General features: G+C 49.1%; 1 protein-coding gene across 4 annotated transcripts in view; it reads right to left on the bottom strand.

The window, feature by feature from the left end:
• RIPOR1 (RHO family interacting cell polarization regulator 1) overlaps positions 1–19033 on the bottom strand; it is a 713696-nt gene that overhangs the window by 421675 nt on the left and 272988 nt on the right. Inside the window, exon 1 of one of the 4 annotated variants that reach the window (XM_069604488.1) lies at positions 7338–7920. The exons of the other annotated variants lie outside the window; for them this stretch is intronic. Coding sequence (XP_069460589.1) covers positions 7338–7356 — 19 coding nt within the window. The 5' untranslated portion in view covers positions 7357–7920. Of the gene's footprint in view, positions 1–7337; positions 7921–19033 lie in introns of those variants that run through there. 4 annotated transcript variants of the gene reach the window in all.

The raw sequence follows: 19033 nt of genomic DNA, 5'->3' as shown, positions 1-19033 counted from the left end.
GTGGAAAATTCTGCTTTCCTTGTCAAAGCTTTACGGCTGCTTGGACTTCCTTTACTGACCCCTCAACTGGTTCCTGATATTGCTATTATGATGCCATGTCCATCTTCTTCCCACCTTCTTTCATGCTTAGTTTCTCCCCTTGTATTTTACTTATTTTAATTCCAATTTGCCTAGCTGAATTTGTGTGCTAAGCCTGCACCCTAACAGTTAACCGGATCATCTTATCGTTTCTGGCTTCATGGTTGATTCTGTGTCTTGCTCTTTTCTCTGTTCTAGATTTGCAATTGTGTTGTTCATCATTTCTTAAATTGCACAATCTCATCAATTACGTACAGCGCTTTGGCTGAAATGTAATAAAGGCAGATAAAAAAGCACAAAAAAATGAAAATGCAATAGCCGATGTAGCAGGTGGCTTAAATCAAGGCCCCATGCATGCGTCACCGTGGTCTAGTCTATATCAGTACACCATGTCTCTCCGAGCCTGTTTGATGGTCTCCATGTCTATAATGTGTAAAGTGGAGGGGTTTGGCTAGGTTGGGATCGCCAGGGTTATGTTCATGTTATAGTCCGAACTGCTGTGCAGATGGAGGTTGTGACTGCAAGGCGGGCAAGGAAACCAGCAGTTTAGCTGGACCTTCTGCTTCATGCCGCTCGCCCATATTTGTGGTGCATTTTTCAAATAGATTTTTTCATTTTGTCTTTTTTGTGTACATTTTATTGGCCTCTTGTAATGTACCAGCATATAAAAATAGCATCTCAGGGAACACTGCGGACAACAAAATGGGGAAAATCGAGGGTAAGAGGCCAAGGAGAAATGCCAATCCTGTGAGCTGTTTAGCCCTTACTTCTACCCTAGTAGAGCCTGGTTAGCTTAAAACCAACAGCTGGTGCCTTACACACATGCATATGACACATTAGCTTTGAGTGGTTTAGAATGTAATTCAAGATTCATTAGGACAAGTTTAAATATAACGGCGCATAAAAAATGAGCAAAAACTCAGTCTGCAACTCATGTGAAAGTTAGATTTGCGGTGTGCTGTGTACTCGCTCTTGGCTCCCCCACACTAGTGGCTGGCTACTGGGTGATGCCCGAGACCCAGGAGCGAACTCATCAGCTGTGAATACTTAATATATTCCTTACGTTAAAGGCAAGAAAGAGCTGTAGACTACGCACAGCGCATCGTGTTGCTGCCAGCAGGAATCGAGCCGAATGCTTGTGCATGCCACAACTCGGTTTTCCATCAAGATGATTAGGGCTCAGGAACACTGTGGGCACCTTCAAACGTGTCCCTGATTGCTTCCCCATATCATTTCCTTTCTACGTCGTAATAAGAGAAACTTGAAATAACTGAACTTTACAGAGAACAAGATCATGAATCATTTTAATTAATAAATAAAGTAACGACTTCCACTTCATTGAAGCAAAGTCGGAAAATTGAGCGAAAGGGGTGGGAGAGGTAATGCATTGAAAAAAGCGGATGACGTGGCGGCGTGCGGTGCATTTTCTTTGAAGAATCAGCTTGCACCTTCCCCCGGATGAGTATGAAAGTATTGACCAGCCACGTGATATTGCATCACGGATTGCGACGCAGTCCTGTTTTCTTCATCTCGGTACCTCACAGAGAAAGGTTGGACGCTGTGTGACAAAATGCCATCTGTGAGGGCGGAATAGCCGGTGCTTTATTTATAAAATAGAATGATGTAGGTAAATCAGTCTCTGAAAGTGAAGTCGGCTAGTCAGGCCCCACTTTCATAATGCACCATGCTGAAAAGAATAGTGCAAGCACGTAACTCTGCTAGGCTGGTCTACTGACACCTCTCAGCAGCTGCCTTGTGGTTCGGAAACATGGCGGTTGCAAAGTGATGTCTGAATTCTCACCAACAACGGGATGGTACCCAAGGTCACACAAGTCAGGGGTCAGCCTTCAACCATCCTGATCCTAAATAATATCATTGTCCGCTCTCAGAGCATTGTGGCTGATGAAACTCTAAAAATCAGCCATGTCTGCTTTTGACATGGTAGTCTCTGGAAATCTACAATTATACTGCCCAATCCAATTGGTGTCATTATTTTCAGTTTGGTTGTCACTACTTCCCACTGCCAAGGCCTTATGTTTATCAGAAGCTGGGCACTGGGTTCCACCCAAAACAGCCATTTGGGCTCAGCATAGGAAACCATTATTTTGATCTCACTGGGGAAGCCCATCACCTTCGCCATAAAGCAGGAAACCAGGGGGTAAACTAGCAACCACTGCTTCAAAGGCAAGCCCTGTTGGGTACATGGAAAGCTCTCCCCCAGGTGGTAATTCACAGAGCCTTAAATTAGTGCAGGCAGGTGAGAGAACAGAATTAGAGTAGCCAAGAGAGAAGCACCAGTCCACTGAAGGGTTCCACCATCTTGGATTCTCCCAGGGCTCCCACACGTTGTATGTCCTCTCCCCACTTCCTGCTGACAAAGCACCCTGGGTATGGCAGCAGGGCAAACTCCGAACACCAGTCAGGATTGGACACCATATACATATATCCTTCCAGAACTGTCAAAATAGGACAATTCCAGATATACTTTCTGTACCAATCAATAAGCCAAAACCAAAAACATTGCCCAGGAAAGTCAATTCATTACAGGATGCATGTGTGCTCTACAGAGCAGACCAGTACAAAGTCAACTGACACGTCGGGGAAATACAGACGCCAGTACTGTGTGACCAGTAGCAAAGCAGGCTCGTCATCTACGCTGTTGACACGTCAAGGTGACTTAAAACAGAAATGTGTCTGCAAAACAGCAGTCCGGAAGGTCATGAATTACTTGCAGCCATTTCGCTTCTCCTTATCTAAATTCTGTTACCTTGTGGGGATTTAGAACACCCAGGTCTGCCCGCAGACGCATCAGATGGAAAGGCAATGCCTCCATCAAGCAGTTTCTGGTACACAAAAGTGACCTGCCCTCATTTCTAGGCAATGCAGCAGCCCAGCACTTCCCCTTGAAGCAAAGAACTTACCGTGCCTCGCTTTTCCTCTATTGCATAGGAGAGGTACAGACTCTTAGTAATCTGCTATTTGTTTGGTATAAGGATAAGGCAAAGAACGGTTGCCAAATGTTATTGAGAAGGCTTGTAGAAAATGCTAAATGGAATGTTCAAAAAAATATATGAATAGGCGGAAAACGTCGGCCTTAAAAAAAAAAATAAAAAAAAAAAAATACAAAATGTTGGTTTTGCCAGGGCTGTTTGCAGCAGTGACCGGTGGCGTTTGGCACTAGCAAAACAAACACTGCAGAGGTCAGATGCAGGTCACTGGCGTCGGCGTTACACGCAGACTCCCATAGGTAACCGGCTCCGAGGCCTGTACACCTTCAGATCCTAAGCCTGTCCGCGGGTGGCAGGCCTCCGGGTGGGGGGGCAACTGCTGAAAGGTGACTGGCAGCGGGGGCATGCGCCAACCCCACAGGTACTGTGGGGTTGAAGTTCCCCATCGGGCAGAGCTGCTCCCATACTGGGAAAGGGTTTAGGCTCGACCACTAGGAACCATCACAGTCGCCGCCAGTGCTTTAAGTGGGCCGCAGCACCCGTACTTCTGATTTTTTGAGAAAATTAGTATCCGCACTCTTTAAGGTCAAAAAGGCAGTACCCACTCAAGCACGAGATAAAACCGACGCCTTTTATTAAAGCGGGTTGCAATTAAACAGCTCCTGCAGCCTTTGCTGTTAAAACCTGTGCTTGCCTCCTTCTCCTCTCTCCCCCAGCCTACAGCGTCCATAATGTCTCCTGCAGCGCCCACCTTGCAACCAAAAAGCATCGAGCACCAGAGCCTCCAGCAAAGCAGCAAAGCAACACCATTTCGCTAATTATGCTGCACCTGTTACTCAAGGGGTCCCCTGAGAGTTTCTCATATGGAGCATAGATTGAGTTTGGGCAATTAATTCATCAACGCAGTGACTTTTCTGTTATGCAAATGTTTAAGTAATTGGAATTGTGATAAACATTTTGTACAAAAAAAAAACACACATCTCACCATTTCCTACAAAATTCCTTATCCATAGACAATGAAAGCGAGCCATAATAAAAGTCCCCCGTTAAAGATAAATGTACATCCATGAAGCTTGATAGTTGGACACACAAAAAAGAAAGTTCCATTTTATATGGCCATTAACATTTTCTTAACACAATGCATAGCAACAAACTGGAGGTTTCCCAGAAAGAATCCCAGATTCACTGCCTAAACAAAGTGTGGGGTCCATGGCAAATGATTAATTTCACTGTGCATTGCCTGTAAACACTGGGAGCTCTCAAAGCCTGCCACCATTTATACATCACAAAACTGGAGTCAAAACAGGACCAAATCAGTCTTTCATTGATGAGCATCTTTGGGAGATGGCTGCATTAGGCTAACCGAATGAAATGTAAAGTTGATAACTTAATAGTAAACCGTTCTACTGAGATTTTGCATGCGCTGAAGGCCAGGCTCAGACAAAATTACGACTTGCACAGGACATTAAAGGGAGCGCAACAACATTACTAGAGTGGGAGTGTGGGGAAGGAGACGCATAGAAATGGACAGAATGAGAGAATGAGACAAAGAGCGATAAACACATAGAAAGTGAGACAAGAGAACTGTGAAAATGGTGTGTTGCACAGTCTGAGATGAACTGAAATGGGGCAATGAGTCTCGGCCGTGCTCGTAAGAGCGACTTTCAACCCCTTCCAAGCTGAGCCCCGGCCCACTTAAAGCCTAGATTGGCGAGGCACTGCACTGCTCACATCAAAGGATGTTCTGCAAGCAGCTGTAATCAGATTACATTTTTTAAATAGAAGAGTGACATAGTTCCCACACTGATCATTTGGTTAGAGGGGGCGCTCTGCCTGAGGACGCAGAGCTCCTGGAATACAGACAGACCAGACGAGGATCAGGATTCCAACATCTGGGAGATTCCAGAAGCGGGAGACTTCACCCCCATTCAAAGACACATCATGCCACAGCAAGACCATTATCTGGCCTATGGGAAGCGAGGAACGCCACTTTAGGGGCGCCCGAGATAAACCTTTGGTCCCTGGTAAATTATATTAAATTGAATCTTGCCACTTTAATTTGCGTGACTTTCTGAAGGTCGCTTGGACACCAGGCGCCGCCCCCTCTCAATCGCCAGTTTATTTCAACCATCGCATTTTTTGCTACTACTCCAGCCTACTGTAATCCGAACCCCACGAGTACACATTGAATTGTGGGGTTGCCATTTTCTGCCTTGCAGCTGACTGAAGGATCCAATCAGTTGCCAACTAAAGTCTTAATGATTCACACTGCTGTAGCCTGTTCCACTCAACAACACACACTCAGCAACTGGTGCTACTACTTCACCAAGCGGTTAAGGCCACCCCCTCCCATTACCAGACAATATAGTGACCTAGGAAACGTTTTCAAATCAGGGTTTCTGCTCAGAAAGGTTTAGAATTCTAGGACCATGAGGTTCATTGTTTTCACATTTTACATGCATTTTGAGTCTACATGTTTTAGATACAGCTCTAATGTGAGGCTCCTGAAGTGATTCAATAGCACATGGTTTGACACAGTGCCCAGGAGTCATTTTCTGCAGCACGAAATGCATTTGGCGTCCATTTTGAAAAGCGTGTGACCACTATCGAGGTTGGATGCGTGGCAAATAACAGTTTGTACCACATGAGAAGTTCTGCAGGACATTGAGAGTCAATGTAACACGGGTGTGCTAGGAGAGGCACACCCATCACTGCTCCTACGCAGCATTGGGATTATGCATCAGATGTCTTGCGCCTAAAAATAAAGGAATCATAATTGCTACCTCATCGAGATCTAGACCACTTGCTCAATGTGCCATGGTTCATCCACTGATATCAGGGTACTGCATAAACATCACAGGGTTCTGCCCAAAAAATCCAATATATAATAGGGTGCTGTTTAAGCGAGCACCCCGGGAGCACCCGGAAAGATTCTCTGGACTTTGTCAACCAAGCTGGACCTTTGTGAACCATGCAGCACTGCTGACACAAGGTATGTCCGCTTCCGGGGGGAGGCTAAGCCCCACATCACCATATGGCAGCGAGACAACAGGCGCAGGATCTACAACCAAAGAAGAGAGTCCAATGGGGAGCACCTCAAAGCATGACTGGGGCGGGAGAAGCATCTTCTGCCAGATCTGAAGAACCCGCCCACTGCGCGACACAGGTTGAGCAGGCCTAGCCCTTACCACCATAGCCACAGACAAGGAGCACGACCTGCAAGGGGGCAGGGTGGATCAATAACTGCAGCCAGAAGCAAAAGACCAACCCACCACACCAGACAGCATTGCCAAGACAGGGGCAATAGTTACTCGCAGAGCTGAAGCACTGCATGGGAGCAACGTACCAGGTTCCAATGCTACAGCCAGAGCAGAGGAACTTGCCTCCAGTATGGCACCACCCGACCAACAGCAGCAGCAGCTGCCGCCCAAACTGCAACAGGGCCACAAGCTACCGCCGGTGTCAAAGGACCTTCCCACATGTGGTAACACTGGAAAAGGAGACTATGCTACCGTAAAACCCGAAAGCCAATCCCTCATATGCCAGTGATGCAAGATGCCCAATAGCCACTGGCACATATCAAGGCCCCAACGAGGGATGTCCGTGGCACTGTTTGAGCAGGCCCAGCAGCTGCTTCAACAGGCAAGACTCCACCTCACCATTTAGAACAGTTAAAACGGGAGAAACAGTTACCACCACCACCGTACGCGCCATGTATTGCGTAGAGGACGTTTCACATGTAATCCAGTATGAAAAGTCATGGAGCGCGAAAGGGGACAGGCCGGGCCACTGAAGGAGGAGTTGGTGACTAATTATGGGGTGGGGAGTGTTCAGTCAGAGAGGGGGCGTGGAGACTGGGGAGTGAAGTTGGGCAGCGAGACGGGGGAGTGGGGCAGAGGGTGAGGGGCAGTTGGGTTCCAGGTTTCCCCTGATCATGTGAGCTGGTAGATGGGGAAATGGACGGGGGTTCTTGGGAGTGTCCCCTGGAGAGGATCCATTGGGGTAGGGAGGAAAGCGAGAAGACAGGGAGCAAAAAGACATCCCGTTTCATAACTCCTGTTGCGCGAGAGTCTCACTGCAATCAGAACTGGTAAAAGGCCACACAGGACCACCACCCCAGCCAAAGGCCCATCTGAAGGAACTGTGCGGCATCACGAGAACAGCAGCACAAGCTACCGTGAGAGCAAAGGACTAATTAAACCACCTCATTGCTACATAGGCGTGCCCGGGCCATCCACACTTTCCCATGATACAGGCACCAAGGAGCAGCCTCATTCCATCATTCAAAATAACCACAAAGTGGGGACTTACCTTGCAGATGGCATGTCATGCTGAAGATGCGGGGTTCCGATGGTGGCCAGCAAGGGACAGTCACCTTTTCTCTGGACCTCGCTGGTCACCTTGTCCTTGGACACCTCCCTCTCTCTTGCTCCACCTCAGCAGTTTGAGGCTGCCTGCCAGTATTATGGAGCACTAAACAAGCTGGCAGCAGAACACAATATTGTGCCGTCTCATTCCCTTCGTAGGCTACCACTCTTGGCAGGGGAGAAGTCACCCTAGCTGGGTCTTACTCCCTCGTGGGTTGCCACCTTTCCCAGACCCTCCTCTCTGGTCAGGGGCTTCCCCGGGCCATACTGGTCGTCGAAGGCCACCGTTCCCTGGGTCTAGAGGGCGCCTGTCAATCTTGCGTTGACGTCAGTGGTCGTGAAGCGTTGCCCGCCGTGCAGTGGGCCGCAGCGCTGGCTTGGGCTCCCATGGATGGAGCCACTGCTTGGGTTGTGCCAGGCCGGGAGCACAGTCACTGCCCGCTCTCGGTCCCCGCTGCCGAGATCCTAACATCACCGCTTGCTGCGGCTTCCCGAGCCGTGAGTCAAACTGAAGAGAAAAACCCAGCGCTGCAGGAAGAGAAGGGGGGCAGGCAGGCAGGCGTGGAGCGGAGCGGGGAGGGGAGCATCAGGCAGCGAGAAGGCCAGAGGGGGAGGCAGGAAGGAAGGGGCCTTGCCGGTCACTTTGGCTCCTCTTACCGGAGGCCTGAGGAAATAGAGAGGGCACCGGGGAGATGCAGCAGAAGCAGGCAGGCCCTGGAGCGCAGGAGAGTCCAGGGAAGGGGGGGGGGGACATAGCAAGGAGTTTTAGGAGTGCGGGTCAGATGTGACCTTGCTTGCAGCGTGCCCGAGGGCCAGCTTCTAGAGAAAACACCTAAGCAAACATTTGGGCATGCAGTTCCCTTGACGACCTAGCGCAGAGGCCACACTGCCCGCATACCGCAAGGATGGGCCACCCACCCGGACATTTTCTCTGTAAGAACGGTCGCACCAAGCGTGCTGCCTCCAGGAGCCCCTACAAAAGACCCCAGACGGAGAACCCAGGATCGCAGGTTCCAAGTAGCACCCACAGAGGCTAAACCCATAATGAGCCAAAGACAGACGTTCCAAGGCCCTTCCTATTGCCAAGCGCACATGTACTAGGCAGACATCCAGTCCGAAATGTAAATGAGAAAAGGAAACCTTCCAGCACTTCATTCCACGCCCCCTCGCGCCAATGACTCCATTCTGTTATCATCCAAAAACCGGTTGCACAGAAATCACAAAGTGGAAATGCCCCCCCCCCTACGCCCCTCCAAGTGGAAAGCGCACTGAACATGTTTTACTTCTAATTCATACAGGTGCATAACCAGTCGAAAGACTCCTGATTGAGCATCTGTAAACATGTCGCTCAATGCCTCAACATATGAATGGGGGTGTGCGTGCGCGTGTGTGTGTGGAGCTGAGACATGAATAGCAAATAAAATCCTATTGGATGGCATGCGAGGTCCAAAAGCTGCTCCCACTATCAGCAAAGTATGTCAAATTAAAGAGGTGGAGATAAAAAAAAAACGGGCAATGTCAGGGGAGGCACTGAGGCTGAATTAGGTGTGGGGAAAGAGGTATGTTTTGAGGGTTTTTTGGATGGCGGTGATGGGGGGTGTTGTGCAGACGTGAAGTGGTAGGCTGTTCCAGGCCTTGGGCGCCCCCTGGTGAATGCGTGTTTGTGTGCATAGTTTGTAGAGTGGAATGTAGATTACCCCTGCTATCTGCGCAGGGAGTATTAATTCTATTAAAGACTAAGGAGGCGAGCATTATGCTTCATCTTCATTTATTTCTACTCTTCAGCAGTTCAACAAAACACATAAAAACCATGAAAAAGTGTAAACGTCACTTTTCTCTTTTTCTTTTTTTTTTTTTTCAAGAACTACAACATCCCTGAGTCTCGGTGGTCCATGCCCTTTCCACCAGTCACAACCCACTTCCTGTGCTCGGGCTCCTCCTCTGCTTTTACTCGCTCTGATAGTCGCTCAAGTCCATTAACTAATCCTCGCCAACGGTGCGGAGGCTCTTCTGAACTCTTAAACTCCACTGCCGGTGCACTCCCGGTCTCCCAATACTCTCAGCTACGGCACTGCCTTCAGCTATTCTTCTGATCTTCCCCTATGAAAACATAAATAGAAAATCTTAGGGTGGTGCGCCTGTAGTGTTCTCACTCATATAATGCATCGACATTTTGTATAGTACATTACTCAGGAGGGAATTTAATGCTCGCCTCCTTAGTCTTTAATAGAATTAATACTCCCTGCGCAGATAGCAGGGGTAATCTACATTCTATGACAAGAATGGAGGCGAGCGTTATGCTTGTTCAAAGCTTCCCCAACACTGTACTAGCCAGACTCTCTGTTGGTTTAAAGTAAAATTCTTTAAATGTACGATCGCTTGACCAGTCTGCTGCTAGCATTATTTCACTCACGGGCACTCCCGCTCTCGCGGCTGACGATGCCATTGCACCTCTCACTGAATGAGCTCCATACGTGTCCACATTCACACCAGCTGCATGCATGATCTCCTTTACCCATCTGGCTATGGTAGCTGATGCTACTGCGTGATAGGGTTTCCTGCGCGCTATTAACAACTGGGTAATATTTGCTGCTCTATTCTCTGCTGTTCTACTCTCGTATTCTTTAATACATCGTGCTACGCACCATTTCGAATTTTTCGGAAAATACGGATAATGCACTGTGGAGGTGCATGTTTTAGTTCTCCTGGCTATGGAGAATGTGACTCCTTCCGGTCCGAAAGCTTGCCTGTTAACCTCTAGAGCTTTAACGTCTGACACTCGTTTGCATGAGATTAGACATAATAGCATAGCTAGTTTACCAGATAGTTGTTTAAGGGTAAGGTATTTATCTGTTGGCCAATCTGATAATAATCGTAATACTGTCACCACGTCCCATGTTGTGTTATATCTGGGCACAGGTGGCACTCTGAATTTCGCCCCTCTAACGAGTCTGACTACTGCGGGGTGCTCTCCTGCTGGCACTCCTTCTATTGGCATATGTCCCGCCGATATGGCTGATCTGTATACTCCTATCGTACGGAAAGCTCTTCCGTTCTGCAGTAAAATCGCTAAGAAATTTAGAATTTCCACTACAGGTGCTGAAACAGGATGAACACCTCTGTTCTTGCACCAGCTTGTCCATTTTGCCCAAGCTGCGTCATAGCTCCTCCTAGTGGAAGGAGCCCAGGATTCTGCGATAAGCTGAGCTGCCTGCGCCGAAATTCCTGGCAGGGCCCAGCGTCTCCTGATATCCTGCACGTGACTAGCGGGAGTGTCCCTCTCGCTCTCAGAGGATGACACAACCCAGCTGGGTCCGTGATCAATCGCTCTCCTTCAGGGAGTACTCTAGGTACGTCCGCTACTAGCTCCATCAGCGTTGGAAACCACACTTGTGACTTCCACAATGGTGCAACCAACACCAGTTCCGCTCTCTCCCTCCGACACTTCGCTAGAACTCTGTTCAACATCGCAAAGGGGGGGAAAGCGTAATGTGGACCTCCTGTCCACTCCTGCAGGAACGCATCTGTTCCTTGCGCTTCCGGATCCAGCCTCCAGCTGTAATAGAGGCTCGTCTGTGCGTTGAGCCGAGAGGCGAAAAGATCCATACGTAGCGGTCCCCATCTCCTGTCCAGCCTCTGAAACACTGCTGGGTCCAGTCTCCAATCGCTGGAGTCTATCAGGTAACGAGAGTTCCAGTCTGCTACTACATTCAGTGAGCCTGGCAGGTACTCTGCTGTCACTGACGTCTCTGACTGTAGACAGAAATGCCAGAAGTCCTTCGCTAGCTCTGCTAGCAACTTGGACCTTGTACCGCCTAGGTGGTTTATGTACCTTACTGCAGAAATGTTGTCCATCTTCAGCAGCACACAAGATTTCACTCTTCCTCTTGTGAAGGCCTTGATCGCGAACGATCCTGCCAGTAGCTCCAGGCAGTTTATGTGTAGACGGAGCTCCTCTTCGCTCCATTTGCCCCCAGTCTGTAGGGTCCCACATCTGGCCCCCCAGCCCTTCCGGCTGGCGTCTGATTCTATTATCAGATCTGGCTTGTCTCCGAATATGGCTCGCCCATTCCAGGCGTCCATATTCTTCAACCACCATTCTAGTTCTGTAATGGAGTCTTGATCTAGAGGTACTTGTTGGTGATACTTCAGACCCTGCTGTAGCTGTTTTATCTTCAACCTCTGTAGCGCCCGGTAGTGCAGGGGCCCTGGGAATATGGCCTGAATAGATGCTGCTAATAGCCCCACTATCCTTGCCAATGTCCTGAGAGATATCAGTTGTTTCTCTAGGCATAATCTGATCTCCCTCTTTATGTCTTTCATTTTCCGAGCTGGCAGCTCCAGGGTTGCTTTCTTTGTGTCTAGTACAAACCCCAGGAAGTCTAACCTCTGAGCCGGTATGGTGTCCGATTTCTCTGTATTCACTAGAAATCCTAGGGAGACTAGAAGGTCTTGTACTCATCTCGTTTGGTATACCAGCACTTCTCGGTCTTCTGCTAGGAGTAAAAGGTCGTCCAGATAAATGATCAGCCTGACGCCCTTCTCTCTGATCGCTGCCGCTACTGGTTTCATCAGCTTCGTAAAAGCCCAGGGAGCCGAGGCGAGTCCGAATGGCATTGTCCTGAATTGCCAGAACTGTCCGTGCCAGCGGAAAGCTAGATATGGCCTGTACTCCTTGAGTACGGGTACCGTGAGATACCCGTCCTTTAGATCTAGGCGCGTCAGCCAGTCTGCTTCTCTTACTGAGTCTCTGAGCTGATGTATGCCCTCCATCTTGAAGTGGCGATATATGATCCAACAGTTCAGCTCTTTGAGGTTCATAACCGGGCGTACCTTCTCTTTCCTGTGCACCAGGAACATATTGCTCACGAACTTGGGTGTGGTCGCGCATCTCTCTATTGCCTGCTTGCGAACTAACTGCGCTATCTCGCTGTCTAGGAGTGCTTGTTCCGCTTGCGCTAGCCTCTGACTCTGTGGCCTGCTCCGCTGCACTGGAGTCTCTATGAAATCTAGTCTCAGACCACTGACGATCTGCAATATCCAGGAATTGCTTGAAAGCTTGCGCCAATTCTCTAAAAACATGCGCGTCCTCCCTCCTACAGGAGGATACCGAACCGCTCTCACCTGGCGTAAACCCTTGACCTCGTCCTGACCCTCTGGACCTGCGGCCTCTCGGGAATCTCCCTCTGGACGGCAAGAATGTATCCTGGCCCCTGTTCTCCCAGTATTGAGCTCTGGGGTTCTGAGGCCTTCTTCCTTGAGTACGACCGGCTGCACGGCCTCTGGAGCGGCCGGTCCCTCCAAAAACTCTACTCGGGAATATTTTGCGAATCGATGCTTGGGCCTTCTCGAGAGAAGCGTATGTCCCTACGAATCGGCCCATCTCCTTCCCGAAAGTCTCCCCGAACAGGAGGCCCTGGGCCCCTTCTCCCGCCTCATACGATGAAAGATTGCTGAGCTTAGAATCAATTTTGAGTAAGAGACCCTTCCTTCTCTCCGAAGCAATGGCACAATTCGCATTCCCAAGAAGGCAGACTGCTCTCTGCGCCCATCCTGCGAGAGCCTCGGGGTCAACCTCTTCCCCCGAATCCCTTGCTCTCTCCGCTAGGTCCATGATTTTTGCGAGAGGGCCTGCTAAGTCGAGTACTTTTTCCTGGCAGCTTTTCCAGGACCTGTCAATACCCTTGCGTGGGTCTTTACTTGTTTTCGACACGAATGTCAGCATCTTCGGATCGAGCTCGGGAGCTTCCGCTACTTTTCCCGGAAGAACCGGAAGCGGGCACTCTGCTCGCAGTCGTTGTCTCACCTCCTTGTCTAGAGGCTTGCGTAATCTTGCTGCCATGTATTGTGCTACTCGGGGGGACGGTTGCCACTCGGAGGACCTCGGATTCCGTATACTATCTGGGTCAAACATGTCCTCCTGCGGCTCCAGAAGGTGCTTCTCCTTTCGAGCTCTCTTACCCCCACTGGGTTTCGCCCAGTCTTCATCCTCTACCTCCTCGTCTTCTTGCGAGGCCTGGTAGTCATCCTTCTCATCTTACGAGTCAGGGTCATCTCCTATATTTTCATCCCCTGGAGTGGGGGTCATGAGGTGTGGCACTGCCTGCCGTTGCAGATACGCTTCTTTCAGCTTCGCGAACGCGTCAGGCACCTCTGGGGCCTTATCTTCTGCCCCTTCCAAAAAGCCCCGGGGGTCGTCAGAGGATTTCCTCTTGAGGGCTAGTATACTCCCCTTGTGTCCCTCTTTCACGGGATCCGCGGGCGTGCGCTTCCAGTCTTCGGTGCTGCTACTAGGCTGTGAAAGCATAGTCTCCAGCGTCTCCAGCCTCTCCTGTAGGGGTCTGACGCCCTCTGCCACTGCATCAATAAGGGAGCTTCCTAGCACTTTCTTAAAGCTGGCCGCGAGGTCCTGAGACTGCTCCTCCTCGCTCCACTCAAATTCTGACATTCTTGTGCTTGTGCCTAAAATACCTGAGCCAGGTGTCTTAGCACGCCCACTGTCCCTCTTGATGATTCGGAGTCAGTAAAGTCGTTTTACTCTTTGCACTCCCTTTTTTTTTTCTTTCAGTGGCTGCACCTAGACGTAATCGCTTTGTGGCTCCTGTGAAGCCCTCTTCTCTGTCGCGCCAATCCTCTGCTAATTAGCAGTGTAAGAGCCCAGCAGCCTCCTGACCTCTGCCGCTCCTTATCACGTGGCCTGCTGTCTCTCTACTTGCTCCTTAGGAAACACGGCGCTTGCGTTCGTTATGACCGCTGATTATGAAAAGGTCTCTTAATTGCGATCACTAATGACGACCTGCTCGCACGAGCGTACTGATGCCGGTGTGCTCTGCAGATAACGGCGCCTCAATGCGACGTTTTGAAACTCGTGTCCTACGCGTCTAACTCCTCCCACCCGCGGGTGGGGGCTAACGCTCAAGATCGTCGTGCTCTCTGCGGTAGCTCCGCCCACCCGCGGGTGGGGGCTGCCTGGGGAGCATTCTGGCCGCGCTACGTGCTTCGCGGGAGCTGGCTCCGTCTATGCGCCTGCTCTCGGATGCCGGCGAGGCCTGTGCTGTGTGGTTCGCGAGGCTGACTAAACCCCCAGCGTGCCGAAATTACGACACGGGGCCGTCCGCCTGACGAACAGACTCCTGCCTGATAAACCCTTCGGGAATTCTCCCGCGTAATCCTCGTGCCGTCATAAGCGCCCCAAGCTTCTACGTTAACACGTCGCCTGTTCTATAAATTACGCGCATACATTATGAAAACTATTACAGTTACTCAGTATATAAACATTTTTTCTTTTTTTTTTTTATGCGCTATATCGGCGCCTCCTCTCTTTACCACACATACCGTGTCTTAACTATCTTTAATATTAGTCTCCCATTCAAACCCGGTCAATACATTCACTGACATGCGGAGAGGGAAGAAATTGTACTTATCTGCTTGAAGAGCAGTAAAAGAAGAGGAGGAACCCGAGCACAGGAAGTGGGTTGTGACTGGTGGAAAGGGCATGGACTACCGAGACTCAGGGATGTTGTAGTTCTTGGAAAAAAAAAAAAAAAAAAAAAAAAGAAAAAGAGAAAAGTGACGTTTACACTTTTTCATGGTTTTTATGTGTTTTGTTGAACTGCTGAAGAGTAGAAATAAATGAAGATGAAGCATAATGCTCGCCTCCAGTCTTGTCATAGAATGTGTACTGTATTTGTCCTTGCTTGTCTGGGGTTTATGTGAGAGTAGTGGGTTTCAGTTTGTTGTGATGGTAGGATGGGATTCTGAGGTTGATGGCTTTGGATATAATCCCCAATCTCTCAATTTCCCACCCATCCTGTACATCCTCTTGCTCCTTCACCATCCTTGGTCCCTACTATGGGAACTCACTGGCCCCTCAACCTCAAAAACATTACCTACATTACTTCATTGAAATATTGCCTTAAACAATGACATAACTCCTTTGAAGGAAGCCCAGCGCCCTCCAGTCTCACCCTCAACCGCTGTGATGGCCATACCACTCCCCTCTCTATAAAACGTTAGCAGCCGCTCCGTATTATGTCTACAATGTACATATGTCTAAGCCCCTGGGTGTGTCCCCTATGGACAGCACTCTGATGCTACCCAGCTAGGTTTTGACTTTATACATTTTCCGTCAGGCGACGCACTTGCCAGGAGTTGGGAACGATTTAGCTCTTAATTGCAGCTTAGAGGAGCCTGGTAAGCTTGACATCAACAGCTACCAGGAGCTACTTTAGACTCCCACGTACAAAGGAGCAACGGGACACATATATATATATATATATATATATATATATATATATGGGCTGTATATAAAATGGACAAAGGGTTCTAGTGTGCATCTCATGCAGAAGGAAGATTTGTGGCACACTATGTTCCAGCTCCTGACAGCCCCCCCCCCCAGAGGTAGCTCCTGCTTACTAAGTCATGTGCAATACCCAATAGCTACGATTAACTCCTGCTCATCATATCCTTCTTACTACCCAGGGTTCGAAAATTAAGAACAGGAGCTAAACCCAGCTCCTTTGTGTCAGGCATCACGCGATAGGCAGGAGCACATCTGACTTCCACATGATATCAACGCTTTACATTTTGTTCCCATTTTGAATGACCCGTCACATTTAAATAAGCGCCTTACAAGCGAACAATAAATACATGTGTCCCAGATGTGTCCTCATTATTTTGTATTTACATTCTCATACACTCAACGTTAATGTCACATATGCATGCTTGTAAGGCACCAGTTGGCCAGCGGGGCCAAAAGTAGGTCCTGGTAACTGTTGGTTTTAAGCTAACCAGGCTCTCCATGGGTAGCTGCAGGAGCTGCATAGCTCCCAGCTATTTCGAACCCTGCTACCCCTAAACACAAATAGATTGTAACACTGATTGATTGTTTTGCTCACATTGTGTTGTTCCTTTGAGCCCCATTTCCAACTAGGATGCAATCTAAAAGGACTAATCCACTCCCAAGCAAGTTACATGATCAGAGCACTGCTCCGACCTACGCAGTGACCTTTTGTGAGGAGTTTCTGCATTAGACACTATGCTCTTTATAATGAAAAAAATCCTTTTTTTTATATAGCGCATCATGCTGGATTTCTTCTGCTTCCAAGCGCTGTAAAAACTAGTGTTACTATTGCCACATTTGAAAGGTATTCAATTTATGGATCTCTGAAGGATGAAAGGCTGAGTCGGACCTGCTGTGTGATTTAAACCTGTGAAGTGCAGCCTGGTCCCATGTGAGAGGCCACCACTTAACTCGTGAACTATTCACAATTTATCAATTGATGCATGAAATACAAAGTACAATTATAGTAGAGGAGCAAAATGCATGGAGAGATCCTGTCAAAAAGAACCTCTTCATCCAATAATGCGCCCAGAACCAGAACGGTACAGGGACAACCTTGCAGCACCTCTATATCCAGTAGAGGTGCTCAGTACAGAAACAAATCCAACACTGGGGCATCTCTTCCTCTAAGGGAGGTGCTCAGGACAAGGACAGACAACCTTGCAGCAAATCTTTTCTTTTTTTACAGGAGGGGCCCTACGAAAGGAAAGAGCACATCAAACTGGAGAAGTGTTCAGGGCAGAGCCAACCATTCTGCCTAATTGTTTCCAGGTGATTCTATTCATTAAAAAGGACAGACCGAAACCTGCAAACTTTTTTTTAATATCAGTACCCAGCGAGAGTCAACCAGAATGTAAAACACATTCTGATTGTCTGTCACCGGGTCGTTACCTGGCCGGGAAACCCTCGGCCGGGATTCCACGCTGCGAGGCCCAACATGGCTGAGAAGCTGCCATTGCCCCCTGCCGCGGACTCAGGTATGTTTTATTTTTCCTCCCCGCACTCCTAACCCCACTTACCTTCTGATTTCTCCTTTTTCAAGAGCGAACGCGCTGGGAACACTTCTGTTCCCAGCTCATCCGCTCCCGAAGGCTGCCATGGAAAGGGAAAACTGACTGTTTTCCCTTTCCCGGCGGCCATTTTCTTTATAATTTTTTTTTCTGTCCCGAAACGCTGAAGCGTTTCGGGGCAGAAAAAAAATGCTTTTAGTACCCCGCTCTTGCGGACCAGGTACTAATTGCAATATGCCTCTTGCGGCGGGGGCTTTACCGAGTCTGGTAATGCCCCGGGGCATTCGATCAGGCCCTCGCTTCACTCGGGCCTATAACTATGGGCCCCCGGGTATTACCGGACTCAGTAATACCCCCCCGCTGCACGGGGTATATTGCTTAAATAGGGAAGCAAAACACATGATCATAACAACCGTACAGTCCCAACTAGAAGGAGGGATCATTGCAGAGACAGACCCAGCAGACAGACTATGGCCTTAGTGCAGGGACAGACCCCATAATGCAACACCTTCATCCAGAAGGTGTGTTAGGTGCGGGACTGTAGGAAGGGCCAGTACTGTTTGAATAGAAACATAGCAGCTGTACTGAGAAGTCCTGCTCCTGTCTGAATTTGAGTACAGCTCCACTGTCGACATATATGGTGATTGTTCCATTAAAGCGTTTGGTAATGTCGACTTAATGGTTTAAAATAAAAATAGGTATTCCAGTCAAGTTCAGAGGTCAAACGTTATTCGAACCCGTGGCCTCGGCTTACATACAAGCATCCTTTGAGGTGGAACAATTACTTTGCGGAGCAGGCCCATGAAGCCACTGCGCTTTTTGCGCAACAGGTCAGCACAGCTCAAAATTCAGAGGAGCTGGGATTATGTAAGCCACATAGGCTTAGCCAAATTGTGAGTGACTCTGCCCCGCCCTACTCAAGTCTCAAAGGAACGGCCTCTATGACCTAAAGACTTCTGAGAGGTAGAAGCAGAAGTATAGCTGCCTTCCAGAGAAGCATGGCCCCGCCCTACTCCAGTCTCAAAGGAACGGCCTCTATGGGCTAGCGGCTTCTGAGAGGTAGAAGCAGAAGTATAGCTGCCTTCCAGAGAAGCATGGCCCCGCCCTACTCCAGTCTCAAAGGAACGGCCTCTATGACCTAGAGACTTCTGAGAGGTAGAAACAGAAGTATAGCTGCCTTCCAGAGAAGCATGGCCCCGCCCTACTCCAGTCTCAAAGGAACGGCCTCTATGACCTAGAGACTTCTGAGAGGTAGAAACAGAAGTATAGCTGCCTTCCAGAGAAGCATGGCCCCGCCCTACTCCAGTCTCAAAGGAACGGCCTCTATGACCTAGATACTTCTGAGAGGTAGAAGCAGAAGTATAGCTGCCTTCCAGAGAAGCATGGCCCCGCCCTACTCCAGTCTCAAAGGAACGGCCTCTATGGGCTAGCGGCTTCTGAGAGGTAGAAACAGAATTGGGCTAGCGGCTTCTGGGAGGTAGAAACGGAATTATAGCTGCCTTGCAGAGAAGCATAGACACTTCCCTATCACAAGAGCTTACCGCAACCCTGCGGAGGAATACTGTCAGTGTAACATCAGAAGCATAGCCCACATGCTGATGCATGACAGAACGGTTCTACTCGCAGCCCACGTGTCTGCTCAATGATGCCCGCTCTCACTGGGGTAAAAGGGAAGTTTAGACCACGTGGCCAGTCACTCCTCCAATATTTTTTTTTGAGCCAGAAGATTGGTTAAGTTGGTCATGACATGATTCTAACCAATAGGTTGAAGGCATACTCAGGCGGGGG

The sequence above is a fragment of the Ambystoma mexicanum genome, chromosome 1p (genome assembly GCF_040938575.1).
Source record: "Ambystoma mexicanum isolate Mex_15411 chromosome 1p, UKY_AmexF1_1, whole genome shotgun sequence".
Lineage (NCBI taxonomy): Eukaryota > Metazoa > Chordata > Amphibia > Caudata > Ambystomatidae > Ambystoma > Ambystoma mexicanum.
This window is presented reverse-complemented; position numbering and strand designations above follow the sequence as displayed.